The sequence below is a fragment of the Martes martes genome (assembly GCF_963455335.1).
Source record: "Martes martes genome assembly, chromosome: 2".
Lineage (NCBI taxonomy): Eukaryota > Metazoa > Chordata > Mammalia > Carnivora > Mustelidae > Martes > Martes martes.
Window position 1 is genome coordinate 14667255 of NC_137889.1, and position 22474 is coordinate 14689728.

Here is a 22474-nt window from a genome sequence, read left to right on the forward strand (position 1 = left end):
AATTTTTCCGTCTGCTGCTTTATCTACCTGACAGGAAAACTTGAACTACTGCCATTTCTAAATTGCACTTCTAAATATTGACTTCACGGCGAGACTCAAAGTGTCATAACACAGCTCGCTGGAGCAATGAAGATTGTCCAGGCCTCATCCAGAGGCCTGTACAATGTCCTGTGGGAAGTGGAGAAGGAAGAGGAGGATTTGGGAAGAAAAATAAAATCAAGTCATGTTTAGAAGAAATGCCACTGCACTTCACTTAATCTTGTAGAGACAAATGAATGCTCACTGGGCTGTTGGCTGTGCGGAGGGGCTGGAGGGAACCCAGGTGGAGGGAGAAAGGACAGCAGTGACCGTTAATCCCTCAGCTGTCACTAGTAAGATCGGAGGGTGCCAGAGGACTCCTGGCTGGGTCAGGGGGTGGGGCCTTCAGAGACACTTGGCTCTTGGAGAGCCTTTGTTGGGATGTCCAGCCTAGAAGGACCAGACAGGGTCTGAGAAACAAGAGATTGCTCACCTGATTTTGATCAAGACTTCAACGTGGCCAGATCCGTAGCTAATCTTCATTTAGGTCGCTGAGGAAATCCTAGGAGACTTTCTTTTTAGCTTCTTTCCTCCCAATAGCTAACACTATAAACTGATCATAAGGCGTATTTGTCACATCACATTAGCTGTTAAACTGTGACTCAAAAGAAGCGATTGGACCTTTCTTGCCTTTAAGGAGCTGTTTCGGAGGAAAACATGATATTTTACATGCAAATTAGCTTTAAGGGTTTTTTTTTTTAGGTATTCAGAGATATAAAACTTCAAGTTGTTCATTATCCTGAAGGAGCCAGATCCTCCAGGATGAGATAGAGAATAGTGCTCTGTAATGCTGTACAGAGAGCTCTGAAATATGGCAGCCATCTCCCTTCTACTGCTATGAAAGGCCACTGGCAGGAGATCATGGGTAGAGGAAGCAGCACGTGGGGAGCTGGGGAGAGATGATGGGGGATGTGTTCTTCAGAGCACAAAAAGCTCAAGTTCCAAGACATAGGAAGTCAAATTAACCAGCTACCATGGAAGCTGACCCTTACAGCACTGGGCCAACATGTGTTTTGATGGTCCTTAGATTTGCCTAAGGTGGTCCCTAAGTCAGAGTGCCCTATCTGTTCCTTCTCCTAGGCCCATGCACATGGGCCCTTGTACTTGTTAATAATGATTTCTGGGGTGCCTGGGTGGCTCAGTGGGTTAAAGCCTCTGCCTTCAGCTCAGGTCATTATCCCAGGGTCCTGGGATCCAGCCCCGCATTGGGCTCTCCACTCGGCAGGGAGCCTGCTTCCTCCTCTCTCTCTGTCTGCCTCTCTGCCTACTTGTGATCTCTGTCTGTCAAATAAATGAAATCTTTAATAATAATAAATAAATAAGTAATGATTTCTGAGAATGACCTCAAAGTGTATTTTTTTTCGCTTGAGACCTCATCGCATTGGGCTGAACCATAAGCCTGGCTCCTCTAGCAAGTCTGGTTAGCTTAGCTGGTACAAGGACTTCTTTTCTTAATCTCATGTCCAACCCGGAAAAGCTGAGTCTCCATTTAAGGTAATGAAGTCCCCTTAAAGCTTTCCCTTGCTTGAAAGCTTCTTCTCATGTCAGCTGAGGTAGCTGCTACGGGCAGAACCCCAGGTGTCTTCTGAAGAAACTCCAGTCCTCTCTCTGAAAGTTTACCTGCCAGCAGAGCCAGTCTGGGTCTAATTGTTCTTCTGCCCAGTTTCTAATTTATGCAGCCTGCTCCGGCCTTCGTGGGCTCACCCACGGATGCTAGTCTCTGCTCTGTGGCAGTTTTCCGGGCACTTACCCCAGCCCGGCTGTGGGTCTGTTTTCCAGGGTCTCCATCTGTCTGTGTTCCGTGCTCCTCCAAGAGCTGGCATGGCCTGGAGTGCCCCGAGCAGCTCTCCACATGACCGCCTCCACCCAGCGTCCTCCAAACTCCTGCTGAAGGCCCACGCCCTCAGTGTGGGCCATCTGTGATTCAGCCTCAGCTTACTCATCCTTCTCTCTGTTCTTCCCGACCCCACCTACCACCGTTCCCCACAACCCACCGTGCTCCCACGGTTCTATCAGGCTGCTGCTGTCGTCCAACCCAGGCCAGTGAGCTTCCCCAGCTGCCTCTCCCCGTGAATCCCTTCATTTCTTCCAGGCCTCCCCTGATGTCTTCTTTCATCATGGCAATCGGCAGTATTACACCTTTAAGAATTCGGAAAAAAGTGTCTACAGCCATGTACATCGGGAAGTCAAATTACCCACTTACCTAAAGAATGAATCTCACCAGTGGGAAGACAACTGTAAATTGATTATTTTGTTAGCACTGAAACCTCTCATCCTTAGTGCAAGATTTTAACTGCCAAGACGAGAGTAATCTGAAGACTTCTCACAGCAGCCAGGGTAGTTTGCATGATGACTTACCTCATTGCAGTAAGTAAAGTAATTTAGTTTCTCATTGATCTATGATGTACGGGAGGAATATTAATACAAGGAGACTTCATTTAATGCAGCACCAAAAAATTGTAAGTGCTTTGAATCGTCTTTTCAACATTGCAGGGGAGCTCAAAATCTATAGAAACAGTATGCCAAATTCTTTTGTAAAGCAGAGAAGCAACACTTAACTTACCTCTTTTGACTATCCAAAATGTTGCACATGAAGAAGCGTGATCTACTACAGCAATATTGCTGAACCAAGGAAATCAGGAAAGAGCATTGTGTCTGGTCGGATGTTAGCTCAAAACAAAAGTTTAGAAAACATGCCCATAAGACATATTTCTTGAAAGGATCCCACTTTTCAAACTCTGGCTTGGTCTTCGAACATGACAACTACATCATTTGTCTTCAAAGACTCCATGGTGTTTGAGATTTGGAAGGCTGGAGGGACCTGGGTGTCAACACACACTCACCTGGCCAGTAGTACATGTAGACCTTCCTTTTGGCCTTGGTCAGAGTGACCCACAGAGGTTCTGATCCATTCCACCACAGAGGCATCAGGCTGTCTCTGTTGACACCAATGTCAAATGACTTGTTGGTGGTGGGGTCCCACATGTAGTTCCCAATCATCTGGTGGACCTCACAATGGCGGCCTACGTTAATGAGAACATAAGGCCGTCAGTTTGTTGTTCTGGTCTTTTCACACTTCATCTTTTTATAAAAGCCATTTTCTCTTTTCTGTTTATAAAAGCCACTCGTGCACAGTTAGGAAATACAGAACAGCATGAAGATTCACTTTTGATTTTTTTCTAAATCATAGAGGTTTCTTCTCTCTTAGATTGTACCACAAAGACAAATGAGAAGTCTAATAATTGATTGAGGATGGGGTCATTTTGTGTGAAGTTAATTTCCCAACCTATTTTAAGTTATACTGAAGACGTGGTGCACACAATTTGACCCATTGTTCATGGCTTGAAATCTAAATGTGAATCTATACGGAAATTGTAGCTTCCCATGGGGCTGGGATGAGATCTTCACCCCAGAGCACCCCTTTGAAACCACCTCCCACAAAGTCATGAATCTAGATGCTGTGGAGTTTATTCCCTTGTTTTCCTGGATAAGAGGAGTTATCGCTTCAGCGCAGAACAATGATAGAATCTACGACATTTGGAACAGAATGGTGAAAAATAGATTCAACTTTGAAAAACAAAGCAAGAAAACAGCCCTCCAAATGGAGTGTTACATAGAAATGAGGATTGCTTCTGTTGGGCACAGCTTAGTCCCAGAAGAGAAGCCAGAAGTGAAAGACGCAAGCGCTTGGACTCTTTTGAAACGTTAGGCTTAAATTATTTATTTTGGAGCAATCTGCTACATCTTTAAAGTAAAAATAACACAAACATTGGCAAGTGCATCAAAAATTGCTGCAATTTTCGTGAGCGTCATTTGGCATCAGGATGAAACACGCTTCGCTGGGCTCACTAACTAGGCTTCATCAAAGTGGCTTTTTTTGGGTTTGTTTGCTGTTCTTCTTTCTTCTTGAGCACCTCTACCCTACCTCAACACACACAACAGGTTCATTTTTAAACAAAAACAAAGAGAAACCATAAAAATGTATTTTTGAAAATTTGGAGACCCAAAATATGATAAAGGAAAAACCTTTTATTTCATCATAGGAACCCAGGCCTTCTATGAATCAGGCTTTGAACTTAAAGCCCAGAGATCCAAACAAAATGGTGTTTTACGCAAGGATGCAGAGTTAGTTTTTGGACCCTGATCACAGCTTTCACATGCGGACTGATGAAATTAAAAAAATAAAATAAAATAAAAAACTTTGAGCAATTTCTCCAATGGTTAAGGCATTTAGTTATATTTATTCCTTCAACTAACATGTATTCAATAGCTCCTATGGGCTCCACATTGTGATAGGCAGAGATTCAAAATCAATACATGTTGTCCCCATCCTCAAGGGCCTTGTAATGTAATACTCAACAGAGTTTCTTCCTTGGGCTGAGGCTAAGAAGGGGACCAGGATGCCACCTTAACTTGAGACTTGGAGGTATTCTCACCCACTCTTTTGAGGATAATTCCTAGTATGTTCTAACTCATTAAAAGTAGGAGCATCCTTCTTATTGGTTGATTATGGTTTGTTTTTTTTTTTAGCATATCAGAGTTTAATAATACCAAGGTGATCCTCTCTTGAGTAAAATTCCTTACCTATACAGCATTCTGTATCGAAGACATTTTTAATTATCCTACTAATGCTCACCCTTTTCACAAGGCAAGATAATCATGGTAATATTCACTGGGAAATGTGTCCTTTTTGGTCTTTTCTACTGTCCTCCTAAGGGCAGAGGTATCTCATCTGGAGCTGGTGTCACAGACGTGACAAGGATGCAAAATTGGAACGGGGTGTGGGAAAAAAGCATTACCAAAGTCAGTAAACCGAGACGTTTTTAGACGAATCACAGGAAAGGGCTGGAAGGGCTAGGATAATGGGGAGAGACACCAAGTGGGAGGGGTACAGGGAATTTCTGTTTTTACCTGAAAATGTTTTGACTATTTTAGAAGAAATGCCTGAAACTCAACCTAAAGCAGGGGCCTCATGTGATCCAGTTTCCACAAGGTGCTACTTTCAAAGAAGAATGAAGCAACTGAAAATAATTTTTAAAGTACTTATAAATTGGGTATCTCGGAAATCCCACAATATCATTTGATAAAATGTTTCTCTTCTTTTCAGCCCTCACACTCCACCGTCTAGACCCTTGAGGGTGCAAACTCTCTCACCCTCTTTTGTTCTCTAGCTAAAAAATTATAAGGAGCCTCCTGTGGATTGTAGAGCTGTCTTATGACTGGATTGTGGGAGGTGTGTTTGTGTGAGAGAGAGAGAGAGAGAGAGAAGAGAACATTCTTCCAGAGAATTTCTGTTAAATTAAATTCTCCATCTCTTTTTTGGAAATATCCATAGAGCCTCACTAAGGAGAGACAGGATCTATATGTGCCGTTAACACAGAGTTCTGGCATATTTTAAAGTTTCAAATGATGAAATCTTGTTTCCTGTGGTTATCTGAGTCCCTCAGCTTTTTTTGTGATGGATCTTCTCGCCTCCCCATTACGTAAGATGCAGCATTAGCCTTGATACTCCCTTCACACACCAGCTGAATCCGTAGTGCCCACTGGCTCAAGTGAGCTCTGATAACTTTAATTATGGCATTCTTTGGGAAGAATCTTTAAGATGAGGACCCAAGGGTGGCTTTGGTTTCTGCTCCCATCTAGCACACTGATTGGTCTAGCCCAGAGTGGATCATCCATTCTAAAAGAAACACAGATGTATGGAGATCAACACTTCTCCAAAGGCTGGAAGTGATATACTTCCTGCTCACTTACTGTGAATAAATGGTACCTAAAGAAGATCCTGGGACCAATGGTTCTCTCTATTTGAGTTAAAGGATTTCCAAGTGTTGACTGGAGCTCTTTCAACAAGGCTAACCTCAGACCCCTGTTGAGAAAGTAGGTTTTATTCTTTTGGTAGTTTGGGGCCTTTAAAATGGGAGGGTGTATTCTTCAAAGGCTTAATCATAGATGCTGTGCTAGTCCCCAGAGTCATCCCCTTGTTCTGGGAAGCACTGCCTTTCTTGGAAGCCAGCAGGAGGATGTATGTTCCCCATCTCATGTCTGCTCTGAATCTCCTCTCCCAGATGAGCTGATTTCTTTCCACGAATATATTAAGGCTGGCAGCCTGTGCTTATAACAGTCTGAGTCCGCTCTTACTCAAGCTGGTTTCCTTACCTACTCTGTCTCTCTCTCTTGCTCTTTCATTTTTATTGCCTGGGCAAATGCGGTGGCTGTAAAAACAGAACAGAACAAAACACAATGTACTGGCTTCTGCAGCCCACAAGCTCTCATCTCCATATTTCTGCCTGACCCATATCTATTTTTATACATCTGCAACTCTTCTTGATTTTCCTCTGGTTTGGGCTTTCCAAACAGAGCTTTGCTCAAAGTTTGATTATTTGGACCCTTTCCTCAAGACTTCAACAGGAACTTTCCTGACACAGACACAAACCACAAATCTCAGATGGTTTTCAGGTATGGCTAAAGAAGGCCTACTTCTGTTCATCCCCTCCTCCAAACCAGGTGGGGCTTTAAAATTTGTTCCAGAAGGTGTAGCACTCACTCTGAAAATGGGGACAGCTCCTGGTACAAAATTTCCAAATACAGTTGAATGTTTTTCTCTTTTTCCCTCCCGAAGAGTTTATAAATTTGTTAACACAAAATGTGGCAATAAACCTGATACCTGAAGGACTTGTGGACATTTTTTTTAAATGAGTTTCAGGGGTAGAATTTAGTGATTCATCAGTTGCATATAACACCAGTGCTCATTCCATCAAGAGCCCTCTAAAGTATTTGTGGATCCTTGAAGCCCATCCATAGATGCCCCTCAGTTTAGGAGCTGTTGCACTTGACTAGGGGCCGCTAGTGGCCTCAGGCCAGTGGCAAGTTCAGGGGATACTGCCTACCTTTCTCAGAGGAAGCTCATGGAATAGTTTCCACACCTAGAACTACTGTATGAAAGGAGAAGGATAGGAAACCTTCATTCTTTATTCCCCAAAGTCTTTGTCAAGTGTGTTCTGAGGTAATGACCATCCCCAGAAGCTTCTTAGCAAATACCCATAATCCTCTGCATCTGTTATATGTCTCTAAACATCTCAGAAATGGCTGGCCTTCACATCAAATGAAATTACTGCAGATATGTCTATTTTATCTGTAACTGACAGATATCTATAAAGTTGCTGTTACCTAGTCTTCAATCAGTCTTAATTTTTTCTCATTATTTTAAAACAGTAAATGTTAATTCCTTTTATAGTTCTTCATTTCATTTATTCTTTTTTTTTTCATTCACTCAATGTGTATTTATCAAATGTTTATATGCCAGGCATTTAAAGATCACAAGCTATGATCCCTCTCTTTGAAGTGCTCACAGCTTGGTAGGGGCAACATTGTGGTATAATGGTTAAGGGGGCAGGTCTTAGAGGCAGACTGCACAGATGTAAATCCAAGCTCTACTATTTACTATCTGCATGACCTTGGACAAGTAGCTTAGACTCTGTAAAGCATCAACGTCTCATCAGAGTAATAAGGATGGTAATAATTACTGTGATATATACATATGGATATGCAGTTCTCCCTTTGCATGGTAGTGTAGGACCATAAAAATGACCAAGCACAAAAATAAAGAGAAATAAAACCCAGTATATCACTGAAGAAAGTCAACAAACCCTGAGAGAAGAAAGTAAGAGAAGAAAGGAACAGAGAAGAACTACAGAAATAACCATAAAACAAGTAACAAGATGGTAATAAATACACACCTATCAATAATTACTTTGAATGTAAATGTACTAAATGCTCCAATCAAAAGACATGGGGAGACAAAATGGACAAAAAAGCAAGACCCATCTATTTGCTTCCTACAAGATACTCATTTCAAGACAAGACTGAAAGTGAAAGTGATGGAAAAACATTTATCATGCAAAGGGAAGTGAAGAGAAAACCGAGGAAGCAATACTTATTTCAGACAAAATAGATTTTAAAACAACGACTGTAACAAGAGACAAAGAAGGACACTAATCATAAAGGGAACAATCAAACTAGAAAATATAACAATTGTAAATATTTATGCATCCAACATGGGAGCACCCAAATACATAAAGCAACTAATACAAACATAGAGAAAATAATTGACAGTAATACAATAATAGTAGGGGACTTTAACACCCCACTTACATAAATAGTTAGATCATCCAAACAGAGAATCAACAAGGAAACAGTGGCTTTGAATGACATATTGGACCAGATGGATCTAACAGATATATTCAGAACATTCCATCCTAAAACAGAAGAATACACATTCTTTTCAAGTGCACATGGAACATTCTCCAGAAAGGATCATATATTAGGCTACAAAACAAGTCTCAACAAATTGAAAAAAATCAAAGTCAAAAATGAATCTTTTCCAACCACAGTGCTATGAAACTAGAAACTGACAACAAGAAAAAAATCTATAAAGACCACAAATACATGGAAGTTAAATAACATGCTACTAAACAATGAATGGGTCAACCAAGAAATCAAAAAGGAAATTAAAAAAAAATACATGGAGACGAATGAAAATGAAAATGCATGGTCTAAAATCTCTGGGATGCAGCAAAAGCTGTTCTAAGAGTGAAGTTTATAGCAATACAGAGCTACCTTAAGAACAAGAAAAATCTCAAGTAAAAAACCTAATCTTACACCTAAAGGAGTTAGAAAAAGAAGAACAAATAAAATCCAAATCCAGTAGATGAAATAGACACTAAAAAGCCAATAGAATGGATCGATGAAACCAAGAGAAGGTTCTTTAAAAAGATCAACAAATTTTGATAAATCTTTAGCCAGACTCATCAAAAAAGGGTGGGGGGACTCAAATAAACAAAATCCGAAATGAAAGAGGAAAACTAAACCACACCACAGACATACAAAGGATCATAAGAGAATATCCTGAAAAATTATATGCCAACAGATTGGACAATCTAGAAGAAATGGTTGAATTCCTAAAAACATATAACCTCCCAAAACTGAATCAAGAAGAAAGTGAACATTTGAAAAGACAAATTACTAGCAATGAAATTGAATCAGTATACAAAAAACTCCCAAAAAACAAAAGTCCTAAACCAGACAGCTTCAGAGATGAATTCTACTAAACATTTAAAAAAGAGTTAATAATACCTATTATTCTCAAACTATTCCAGAAAAATAGAAGAGGAAGGAAAGCTTCTAAATTCATTCTATGAGGCCAGCATTTCTCTTGATACCAAAACCAGATAAAGACACTACAAAAATAGAGAACTATAGGCCAGTATCTCTGACAAACACAGATGCAAAAATCCTCAACAAAATATTAGCAAACTGAATCCAACAATACATTAAAAAAATTATTCACCACTATCAGGTTATATTTACTCCCAGGATACAAATGTGGTCCAATATTTGCAAATCAATCAACATGATACATCACATTAATAAAAGAAAGGATAAGAACCATATGATCCTTTCAATATATACAGAAAAAAACATTAGACAAAGTACAACATCCATTCATGATAAAAACCCTCAACAAAATATGTTTGGAAGGAACATATCCCAACATAATAAAGACCGTATATGAAAAAGCCACAGCTTACAGCACACTCAATGGTAAAACACTAAGAACTTTTCCCCTAAGGTCAGGAACAAGACAAGGATGTCCACTCTCATCACTTTTATTAAGATAATACTGGAAATCCTAGCCACAACAATCAGACAACAAAAAGAAATAAAAGTCATCCAAATTGGTAAGAAAAGGGCACCTGGGTGGCTCAGTTGGTTAAGCATCTGCCTTCAGGTCAGGTAATGATCCTGGAGTCCAGGACTAAGCTCTCCATCAGGCTCTCTGCTCAGCAGGGAGTCTGCTTCTCCCTTAGCCTCGCCCCCACTCCTCTTCTCACTCTTCCCCCATCTCTCTCAAATAAATAAATAAATATATAAATAAAATCTTAAAAAAAAATTGGTAAGGAAGAAGTAAAACTTCCAATATTTGCAGATGACAAAAAAAAAAAAACCCTAAAATCCCTAGAAAACCCTAAAGACTCCACCAAGAAATATTAGAACTGATAAATGAATTCAGTAAGGTCACAGGATATAAAATCAATATATAGAAATCCATTGCATTTCTATATACCAATAATGAAGTAGCATAAAGAGGAGTTAAGAAAATAATCCCATTTACAATTGCACCTAAAATAATAAAATACCTAGGAATAAACTTAACCAAGGAGATCTGAGAACTATAAAACAGGGATGAAAGAAATTGAAGATGACATAAACAAATGGAAAGATATCCCATGCTCATGGATTGGAAGGACAAAAATTATTAAAATATCCATACTACCCAAAGCAATCTAAATATTTAATGCAATCTCTATTAAAATATCAACAACATTTCTCACAGAACTAGCACAATCCTAAGATTTGTATGGAACCACAAAAAGACCCTGAATAACCAAAGCAATCTTGAAAAAGGAGAACAAAGCTGGAGGTCTCACATTCCCAGATTTCAAGATATACTACAAAGCTGAGTAATGAAGATAGTATGGTACTGGCACAGAAACAGAGATCAAAGGGACAGAATAAAGAGCTTATAAATAAACCTATGATTATATGGTCAATTATTCTTCGACAAAAGAGGAAAGAATATGCAATGGGGAAAAGATAGTCTCTTCTACAAATGGTGTTGGGAAAATTGAACAGCTATATGCAAAAGAATGAAAGTGGACCACTTTCTTACACCATACACAGAATTAACTCAAAATAGATTAAAGACCCAGATATGAGACCTAAAACCATAAAAATCCTAGCAGAGGGGCGCCTGGGTGGCTCAGTGGGTTAAAGCCTCTGCCTTCAGCTCAGGTCATGATCCCAGGGTCCTGGGATTGAGCCCTGCATCTGGCTCTCTGCTCAGCAGGGAGACTGTTCCTCCACTCTCTCTCTCTCTGCCTACTTGTGATCTCTGTCTGTCAAATAAATAAATAAAATCTTCCAAAAAAAAAAAATCCTAGAAGACAGCACAGGCAGTAATTTCTTTGACACTGGCCATAGTAACATTTTTCTAGATATGTTTCCTGAGGCAAGGGAAACAAAAGCAAAAATAAACTATTGGGACTACATCAAAATGAAAAGCTTCTGCACGGCCAGGGGAACAATCAACAAAACGAAGTCAAACTATTGAATGAGAGAAGATCTATGCAAAGGACATATCCAATAAAGGGTTAGTATCCAAATGTATAAAGAACTTCTACAACTCAACACCAAAAAGACAAATAATTTAATTTAAAAATGGGCAGAAGACATGGACAGACATTTCTCCAAAGAAGACATACAGATGGCCAACACACATGAAAAGATGTTCAACATCACTCATCATCAAGGAAATGCAAATCAAAACAAAAATGAAGTATCACCTAACATCTGTCAGAATGGCTAAAATAAAAAAGATGAAACAATATGTGTTGGCGAGGGTGTGGAGAAAAAAGAATCCTCGTGCACTGTTGGTGGGATGCAAACTGGGGCAGCCACTGTGGAAAACAGTATGGAAATTCCTCCAAAAATTAAAAATAGAACTACCATATGACCCAGTAATTCCACTACTGGGTACTTACCCCCCAAAATATGAAAGCACTAATTCAAAGGGATATATGCACTCCTGTTTATTGGAGCATTATTTACAATAGCCAAACTATGAAAGCAGCCAAGTGTTTATCAATTGATGAATGGATAAAGAAGATGTGGTATATACATGTGCAATGGAATATTACTCAGCCATAAAAAAGCATGAAATCTTGACTTTTGCAACAACATGGATGGATTTAGAGGGTATACTGCTAAGAGAAATAAGTCAATCAGAGAAAGACAAATACCATATGATTTCATTCGTATACGGAATTTAAGAAACAAAACAAATGAACAAAGAAAAAAAGAGACAAAAAGCTACTCTTAACTATGGAGAACAAACAGATAGTTATGCGGGGATGAAACAGGTGATGGGGATTGAAGCACACTTATGATGAGCACTGAGTAATGTCTAGAATTGTTGAATATTGTACACCTGAAACTAATAGAATGCTGTATGTAAACAATCCTGGAATTAAGTTTTTTTAAAAAATGACCATGCAATCCGAAACCAGGCAAAACTATCCTAATAATCAGTGGGAAAAATTAAAATTCTTCCATGGCTTTTAGTATTTGTGTCAAAATATTAAAAGTTCTCTTACTGGAAGTAATAACTATATAGAGAAATGAAGAAATTAGTAAAATTAATACTTATTAGTACACTGTAATTTAAAACATTAGCAATATTGACAAAGAGTCTTATTTCTTTGTAAAAATAAAACTTATCACACTGGTTTGAGCAGTGCTCGCCTTCTTCTTCCCAAGATAAAACACAATACAAGTGAGCGTATTTTCCTTGTCTTAGCAAACTGTCCTACCCTTTCTAAGTTTGGATCAGCTTCAAACGTTTTATCCTTTGTGCTTTCAGTATCATGAAATATCTCTGAGAATTCTTTTAATATGAAGATCCTCGCTGCTCTCACTTTAGGACATCTTCTTCCTTGTAATCACAACTGCTTCCTTCATTTATGTCAATAAGTTCACCTTTGCTAAGTTCCTCTGGCTGCACAGTGCCATCTGTCTGATGACACCTGGCGTCAACATCCTCCTGATCAACTATTTCCTCTAAGAGCCCACTTACTTTGGGTTCAGCTCCTGCAAAGGTATTTGCACAAAGCAGTACATTTCTGCCACGTCCTACACACAGTACTTTCTTCGACGAGGCGTGGATGTTTTCAGCTGCATGTTTAGGTCATATTTCTTCCAAAACTTAGCTAAAGAACCTGCATGATCTCCCACTGTAATGCCATAGCTTGGTCAACAGCCCGTCTAAGAAAATAGGCTTTGAAGAGTTGAAATAGCGCCTTGATCTATTTGCTAGATTACTGAAGATGTTTTTGTAGTAAAAAGCCCATTTTTAGTGTTGAAGAGAATTAGGGTGACCTGGAGCAGCATTATCCAGCAGCAGGTATGCATTCTAGTTAAATTACGTGGGTTTATCACTGGGAGGCGGGGAAGCAACACAATTACATGTTTTGCTGTCTGTGCCTGCACCAAGTAACATGTGCAACAACCAATTACTAACAGACCTTGAAAGAAGTGATGCGATTGGTTCAATGACCATGATACACATTTGTTATTTACAAAGTGGTCTGTGGACTGAGAAGCCAGTAGTGAATTATACTTTATGCTACAATAGCTACGATTAAGGTTGCCATATTTATTTTAGTTAATACCGGGTGGCAACCGAAGTTAGAATCCTGTTGCTGGAGAACTGGTATTATTTAACTCAACTGTGGTAACTGGATTTTGTGCTTCCTCAAACTGAACAGAGTGAGTGTGTTTGCATATACACAGACATATGTGCAAGCACATACGCACATACACATACACATATATATATACACACACACGCACACATATGTAGCACATAGTAAGCACTGTTAACATTCACGTTTATTGCTATTATTAGGGTGAAGAATCACAGAAACAAATATAATCTAGAGATCAGCTGCAGACGCTTTTCTCTTGCGCTCTCCACAAGAATGATTGCAGCCCTATTTCCACCAAGATTCTTGCAAATTCCCACATCATTGGAGGCACCTTCTCTTCTACACTCTTGCTTCCATTATACATGGCACCCCAGAAATGAAGCTTGGTCATTTACTACATTGCATGACATTTCTATGAAGAACACCCCCCCACCACCAACAAAATATTCCTCCTTGGCCCCTCACTGTAAAGGTCCCAGCCTTGTCCATCTCACTGATTCACCTCCTGTCCATTCTCTGCTCCACGGCACCTACCAGCCAAATTTCTCTCCAGACCTCCCTGTTTTCAAAAGCAATTCAGTCCCCCAGAGCTCCTGCTCAACTCGCGAATTTGCATACTCATTAGCTCATAGAATGCTGGAAAAAAGGAAGGAAGGGAGAAAGGAAAGAGGAGGAAAAAGAAAAAGTGTTTCTTTAAACAGGAGCCACCCACTTTAGAAGGCCATTGTCATTAGAGTTGCCAGGTTTATTTTAGGGGGTGGTGGGGAAGAGAGAAAAAGAAAAAGACAAAGATAATAATTCTCAGTTAAATTTGAGTTTCAGATAACAATGAATTTTTTCCTCTATAAGTGTGTCCCATTTTCCATGGAACGTACTTCTGCTGAAATATTATTTGTTGTTTATCTCAAATTCAAAAGTGGCCGGGCACCCTGTATTTTACCTGGCAGCTCTCATTGTCAGGCTGAGGAGCACCCTCCCTGTTGCTCTCTCATAGGGACGGTGAAGCACAAGAAGCCGGTTAGGAGGGACACAGGGAGCCCCTGAGGAATGCAGAGTGAGGGGAGGCCAATTCGGCCTGCAAGAGTCAGGGAAAGCCTCTATAGGAGCTGGGAATTGAAAGTTAAGGAGGACTTTTCAGGCACAAAAAGTACGGCACACAGAAGTGAGGGCAAGCACAAAATGAAGAAGAGATGGGGGGGGGATTTTTTATTCAGGTAAAACAGAGTTCCACTTTCCGTCACTCATCGGGCACTTTCCTTAAAGGGCGAGAAGCTCTTAATGATACGCTGTGCTGGTACAATTCAAGATGGTCATGGCCTGATTGGGTCAAGGTCCTGGCACAGTAAACAGATGAAACAGCTTCCTGAGAGGCACGATTTACAAAGGGGTGGCCAGGGTTTGGGGGAACCAACAAGAGATGGTGAAGCAACCCAAGGTTAGCGTGGCAGAGGGCCAGCAGCCCTCCCCCACCGCACTGAGGCTCAAGAGCAAGCAGAGGAGTGCGGCCGGCGCCGAGCCAGGGAGTCAGGATCCGTCTCCCGAATTCAACCTCCTCCCCATGTCCAGCTGAGGCCATCCAGCAGGTCAGCCTCCCAGAGCTCCAGGAGGGCGAGGGGAGGTGGAGAAGCGCAAACAGATAAATAGAGGAGACCCAGCATAAAAGAAAACCATAAGCCAGAGATTTTTCAAGAAAATCACATTGACCTCAGAAATGGAGGGAACAGCTGGGGGCCTCCAGGTCTATCTAATCCTCTACCTGTACACTCAGAGGTAAGGAATAACTCTCTGCATTATGTACATATAAGGTGTGAAAAGGTCGAATACTTGCCCAAGGTCACAGTGCTAACAAGTGGTGCGCAGGGGACAGGGGCAAAGAGAACAAAAGCAACTTGAACTCTGATCACTTGTCTTTCAATATAATGTTCTTTTGCTCTTCATTTTTCATGACTACAGTAGAGTTAGTGGTCATATTTGTATTCCGGAACACACATTTATGCTGATCTCAAGAGGAGACCTCTTGGCTTTTTTTTTTTTTTTTTTAACTATTTGCTTGTGTCTGTAAATATACCTGCAGAAAACAACCACGTAGCCTATTGTATCACTGAACACTCAGGTTCCACAGCCAATGAGGAACCAGGAGAGGAATTTCTCTATTCTACAAAAGCTTTCTTAACTCTGATGTATAACCACTCTTACAAAGTAATACGAATCTTTAATTCCTAAAGTCATTCATTGTATTTTTCTGGGGTCCACCGGTGTTTCCATTGGATGAATGGGGCCGTGTCTAATCAATATTAGAACAGCTCATTGGAAAGGGAGAAATGAAGTTGCATGTTAGGTCCCTCAGTTTAGTTGAAACATGGTGATGTAAATACAGGTTCTAAAATACTGATGAGGATCTGGGAAATGATTGTTCTAGAACACAGTCATTTTCACCTAGGGGCAGCCCTCAAGAGGCTGAGGCCAGAGTTGCAGGCAGGCCTCTGGGGCCACCTGCTGGAAATCAGTGTCACAATCATGTGTGACGAGCACACTGGGGCAGACTGCCGGCAGTCTGCCCACCCCTGGAGACGATGGCTACGGTGGAGAGATGGCGGGAATGTGGCCAGAAACACCAGGGTCTGAGCTAAGGGGTCTTCCCTTCTCCAGCTGTGGGAATTGAGGTTAATCCTTACCGTCTCAGAGCCTCATTTTTTTTCCATCTCCAAAATGGGAATAATAGTACTTTCCAGGCAGGACTGTGGTATTAAAAATAAAGTTGTCCACACTACAGTGCCTGCTGTGTTTCAAGTACTGTTCTCAGTTCATATGTTATAGGTTGAGTCGTGTCCTCCCAAAACAGATATGTTCGAGGCCTAACCCTAGTACCTCAAAATGTAACCTTATCTAGAAACTGGGTCTTTAGAGAGGATAATCAAATTAAAATTGAAGTCAGGGCGCCTGGGTGGCTTAGTGGGTTAAAGCCTCTGCCTTCAGCTCAGGTCATGATCCCAGGGTCCTGGGATCGAGTCCCACATCGGGCTCTCTGCCCAGCTGTGAGCCTGCTTCCCTTCCTCTCTCTCTGCCTACCTCTGATCTCTGTCTGTCAAATAAAATAAAATCTTAAAAAAAAAAAATTGAAGTCATTAGGGTTGGCCCTAATTTAATATGACTGATATCCTTATAAAAGGGGAGATTTGGACACAGAGAGAGACACACACCGAAGAAAGATGCTGTGAAGACACGGGGACAAGACGGCCATCTGTAAGCCAAGGAGCACCGAGAGCTACCAGAAGCTAGAAGAGGCAAGGAAGGGTACTCCCTCGGAGCTTTTAAATGGGGTGTGACACTGCCAGCACCCTGATTTCTGACACTGGCATCCAGTAAGTGTGTGCTGATTTGTTGTAACAGCTCTCAGAAACGAACATAGCCCTTAACCCTGACAGCAACTCAGGGAATAGGTACTATTGTTAGCCCACTTTATAGATGAAGTAACTGAGGCCCAGAGAGGTGACGTTCCTGAAGTCTCTCAGCATCATGTTTGGTGGAGCCAGGACTCAACTCAGGAGCCTGGGGCCAGATGCCTTGCCCTTCCCCGGGGATGATCCGCTAACACTAGCCAGCCAGGGCAGGCCGCGGCCCTCCATGCAGCCCGCAGCACTCAGCGGGCCCCAAGGGAGGCCGCTGCTGCCGCTGCTGTACATGCTGTCATGCAGTCTAGAATGCTGCCCCCTCAAGGACAGGATGGCTTCAGGGGACCAGCTCTGTCCAGGAAGAAAGTGACAGGAAGTACTTCAACTGGGGCAATGCATGGGTGGGCTAGAGGCAGAGTTAGACTCACTCAGGAGGTCTTACCACCTGAAGGCCAAAGGTGTGAACCAATCTGACAGGTAATAATAAGCTTAGTAATAAGACTGATCAACTTAATAATAAGACTCGTTTTTGGCCACCTCGTATGGATCTGGAATTAGGTGCTTTATGCTTCCATCTTAGTATTCAACATAAGTCCAAGAGATGCGTACTATTATCCTCATTTGCAGGTGGAGAACTGAGGCCCAAAATGGCAACGCAGCTGGTAAGAAGGCAGAGCCCCAATTCAAAAGCCAGACCCCACTGATTCGGTGCCCTCATGCCTCCCAGCATCCACTCCCCTCCAGCCACCAGGCTGTTGATCAGCCCATCAGGACTTGCTCATCTGAAGAGAAATTGCCTCATAACCCGGGGTTGCTTCTGAGACTCTCACCTAGGTAACCACATGGAGGGGCGCAGATCTCCAGAAAGCCAGACCCTTTGATCTTTTACAATTGACTATCGTGCACAGACATTACCATAAATATCTCTAAAGAAGGGAATGCTGCCAGACACGGGATACTAACGAAGCAGATAGAGATCATACATCCTGTCTTCCTCTGGAAAAGGTCCAGTTGTAAAAAGAGAGGCTCCCAAAGGTCTGAAATCCGGGGGTCTCAAGTTAATGGGTGCATTTAAAGACTGAGTGTATACACAACACCTCAAATTGATGTGGCTCCAAGAAGTAACCATATTCTTGATTCAGAGCCAGGCAACCGAGAATGTTCTAAGTCAGACTTTGTACTGCTAGACCTCTCTCAGCACTTCTTGAGCATTTGGACGCTCTAAAGGTGAGTTTAGACCCTATTTAGATGGATGAACTTTCGAAGGACTATTTGATACCCAAGACGCTTCAAAGAATTAAGAATGTCTTGCTCAAGGCACCTAACTTACAAGTTGACATTGGTTTTAAGGATCACCTCACTTGGGAAATACATCTTATTTTCTTAACTTGTTCAAAGACAGAATTTGGTATGTTCAAGAAGGGGCTTCAAATGAAACATGCACGGTCAAGTTGAAAGAAAAGCTCAAAACTTGCACGTCTTTAAATGCAACTACTGATCTATGTGCCAGACACAGTCATGATTAGAGTCTGAGTCACAGATATTGCAAGACCGAGATAACAGGCTTTGATTATAGTGTGAAGTGTGGGGAATGCAACAGAAATAACCCCAAATTTTAAAAAGGAGAGCTAGTTTTTATTAGAGACATTTACACTTGTAGTTTTGAGGTCACTGGACTAAAAAAAAAAAAATGCACTGTTTTATTTTTCCGGTATGCACTAGATGGGTGCAATTATTTAACAATGGAGCACAGGAGAAGAAACAGAAATTATTTTCTTGTGTAAGGACAAAAATGTAAGTTTTGGAGATTTTATTTTAAACACTTTTTATTTTTGGAAAGCTAATATTTTTTAATCAAAGCTCAAAGAAATTTCCAAACAATTTAATGTGTCCTCTATGCACAAGAGGTGTTAGAAACAAGCCTGAACTAATTATTGCATTAAGATGGCATCTCTTTTGAGAGACACATTCCCATTTTTCTGAGTACTTCTAGGGACTTCTAGAGATGGAAGGTATTTGAAGGGAGAAACTTATTCTGCATACACGAGTGAAATTCAGCCAGTACCTCTATCCCGAAGTGAAAAAGCCTCCATCCCCTCCATCCCCCTGCCCCCCTCAATGAACTGCCCTCCTCTCCCCCAGTGATATAAGCTTGGCCACATTCCTCACACCACTTGGGGTAGTTACTTGGCCATAAAACAGGCTCCAGCCCCCCCCCCCATCCTGTCTGCCTGCAAGTGTTTACATTCTCTCCTCTCACCCAGGACAGCAGCTCTTGCCAGAGCAGGGGAGGGGCAGGGGGTGATTCTAGTTCTCCAGTTGTCCCACCTGCGGCTGGGGGAGGGGTGGGGGGCAAGGATGGAGAGTTCAACTCAGTAAAAAAAAAGAAAAAGCAAAAAGAAAAGGCACATGTAGTTCTTGGATCCAACCCACATTCTCCAGTCCGGCTTTTCCATTGGTGTAGAACCTGGGATGACCGATGGGTGATCTCCAACAACAGGGACCAGATATCAAAATATTATTGGATCAACCATTAATGCCAGAAACTGATAAAGAATCATCAAATGCAGCTGTTCAGGAGTATGAGGTAAACAGCAACGTCAATGGCTCAATCTAGTGTGGACCAACCAATCTATAAAAATGAAAACCATTCCACCCCACCCCTGCCTTTTTTGGGGTGTGGGGGGGAGGTAGGAACCAAACGGAAGAAAACTAACTTTTTTTTTTCAAGATGTTTTATTTATCTATTTGACAGACAGAGAATACAAGTAGGCAGAGAGGCAGGCAGAGAGTGGGGAAGCAGGCTCCCTGCTGAGCAGAGAGCCCGATGCGATGCGATGTGGGGCTTGATCCCAGGACCCTGGGATCATGACCTGAGCTGAAGGCAGAGGCTTAACCCACTGAGCCACCCAAGTGCCCCAAGAAAACTAACTTTTGTCAGTGTGATTAGTTTTGTTGGTCATTGTTAGAATGTGTGAGGTATGATGCTGGCCTGTCCAAGTTCACTATACACTGGGCCAAGTGTGACCGTGGAGAAGTGAGACCGGCTTCCCAAGTCATGGGAGGAAGAAACAGTTCAGGTCACCACTGTAGCCACGGTTCATCTGCTCTGATCAATGAGCACCAGCGATCAGCACGTAAATGGACAGTTTCAGAGCTGACACTCCACCTCACCTAATGATTTGTATATATAATTCTCCTTGGGTGCTCTCAGCATACATAAAACCTGTCGAAAGAAAATTTGCCTTGCAGATGAAAGAGTAACTCAAATGAGCAATTCATCACTTGGCTAGGTGTGAGAAGTATCTTTTTGATGTCCTGATAGTTTCCCAGTCCAAGGAGTCCACACGCTGGAACAGAGGAGCTTTTTGAGTTAAAAATAGCAGCTCAGGCAGGATGAGAACAGGCAGGAACTGAGGACTTGTGAGAAGCATGTGGCCTAGGGCATGGTGTGCTGGAGCCCAACAGACAGAGGTCGGGATCCTACCCCAGCCGTGGGAGCTCACACAAGTCATTTAACTTCAACGAGCCTTCATTTCCTCATCTGAAAAATGGAGGTAATCATACTTTCTCACAGAGTTAAATAACAGCAATGGCTAGAACGTTAACACACAGTAGGCACACAGCAGGCACTTGGTGGGTGCACAGCATTACTTAAAGCTTAAAGGGCCGTGCTATGAACGAGCGTGCCCAGCATGCTGGTGTCAAGGGCTTCTAGGGCGGGATGCGGCTGGGCCGCCTATCTCCTCCTTCGTGTTTGCACAACACGGTCAGAGGCAGACTCTCAAATCCTTGAAGGAATAGAAAAGAAGCATTGCCACATATGTGCCTTGCTCAGGAAAGTCCGGGAGGCCTGAATCCCACATTCAGAACCTAACCAAGGGCCCAGGGGGGCTGAGAAAACAGCTCCCCTGTGCCCGGGACATGCGTGGCCCGACACTGCCCTCTACTGGTGGTCACAAAAAACGCCACCAACCTGCAGCAACACCCCAGTGACGCTAAGCGCCTCTCCAGCCTCATCTTTCGTGTTTGCATTTCAGGGTTGGAAGGCACCCCAGGATTCTTAAAGCTGTCTGTAGAGATGCTAAACATGCCAAGAATCCGGGCGGGGGCAGGCAACGAGGCCTGGGGGTCAGGGGAGCTCCTTCAGTCGCGCAGATGCAGAGCCAGGAGCGATCTCCGGTATGAATGTCCCTCATTTTAATTCTCTTGTTGTTTCCTGTCCTCAGCCACCTCGCCTCCCATCCTGATCATTGTTTTGTTTCATTTTTCTTTTTACTTGCTTCTATCTGGTACTTGCTTCTTAATCGGCTTTTGCTTCTATTCGGTCTTTTACTATCCTACCCTTTATCATCCTCCTCTTCCTTTCTCTTTGCCTTAAGGTCAGTGATTTTTCACTCCAATTTGTAATGGTCACTGCCCTGAGCACTTAACTTCTCTAGCCCCCCTGTGTCCTTCTGGGAGCTGCTACCCCTGCCCCTTGGGAAATGCCTTCCCCCAACACACGGTCCATTCAGCAGCTTCTATGACCAGACCTCTCTGACTACAGTGAGTGGGAAAAGGGGGCCACGGACACCAAGCCAGGCCCCCGCTCGTGGCTGCAGTGACAGTTGCTCGAGGATCTGGAATGTGCGGGTCAGGCACCTGCCCCTGCATTCCCCACACTGGAGAACCCATTCCTTTTGGTGACCAAGCTGGGAAGACGTGTCCCCAGTGTAAAGATGGCTCCCTGGGCTGGAGAACCTCGGGCTGTTGTAGGGGCACGTGTGGGCGGCGGGAAGGGAGCAGTAGAGGTGGAGTGGGGGCTGAGTCCTGGCAGGGTTTCATCCTTAGCTCTGCTTGCAGCTCCCCTATGTGCCCCTGGACAGAGGAGCTGCCCGACTCTTTACCTCCAGCAGCAGGCGTGGATGGCCTCCACTCAGTCCTTTACCTTTCCCAGGACTCCCCTCCCTGCAGCCATTACACAGGCTCTGTGGGCATTTCTGGCCACTTGGCCCTCCTCACTCTCAACTCACAGTGCCGGGCCAGGGCCCTGGCCATTGAGCACACCGCCCAGGACCCTTTAGAGTGAGGTCCTGGACCAGGTGGCAAATGGCACTGAGCACCAAGCCTTAGCATGGTGGCTTTGTGCCTCCCTCCAGGCTGAGCCGTCTATGGCAAATCTCAGACTTACTTGTGTCCAAGTGCTTCTGGGCTAAGTGTAAGTGTATCTCTTCTGAAGAGCTTAAAGTTTAAAAGTTTTCTTTTATGGAAATGTTCAAATGTGCAGAAAGAGTAGGATAAACAACAACAAAGAACATTCTGCCTTGGTTTCATGTTTCCCTTCCCCGGTGGAATATTTGTAAAGGAAATCCCAGACATCGTATTTTAGATCTTAAATACTTCTATTTCTTATATTGAAGAACTTTTTTAAAAAAGAATTTATTTATTTACTTATTTATTTATTTGGCAGAGAGAGCATGAGTAGGGGAAGCAGCAGGCAGAGGGTGAGGAAGAAGCAGGCTTCCTGCTGAGCTTGGAGCCCGATGTAGGGCTTGAGCATAAGGCATATACAGGCCAAATGGAAATTCCAAAACAAATCCATTTCCAGAAAATTGCTTCACTTGGGAAGGGAGGGATTCTGCAACCCTGGTGAAAGGAATGGATGTGGGTGTTGACCGGCGACGTTGTTGCTCAAATCAG

At 42.6% G+C, this 22474-nt stretch overlaps 1 protein-coding gene across 3 annotated transcripts in view; it reads right to left on the bottom strand.

Annotated features, from left to right (window-relative positions):
• The window catches only part of ENPP6 (ectonucleotide pyrophosphatase/phosphodiesterase 6), a 107300-nt gene that overhangs the window by 52662 nt on the left and 32164 nt on the right, over positions 1 to 22474 (bottom strand). The window contains exons 2-4 of one of the 3 annotated variants that reach the window (XM_080796000.1): positions 2922 to 3101; positions 2073 to 2217; positions 1829 to 1962 (exon numbers count right to left, since the gene is read on the bottom strand). In XM_080796000.1, the coding sequence (XP_080652126.1) occupies positions 1829 to 1962; positions 2073 to 2217; positions 2922 to 3101 (459 nt within the window). Of the gene's footprint in view, positions 1 to 1828; positions 1963 to 2072; positions 2218 to 2641; positions 2716 to 2921; positions 3102 to 22474 lie in introns of those variants that run through there. The other 2 variants (XM_080796002.1, XM_080796001.1) reach the window with 2 other exon arrangements.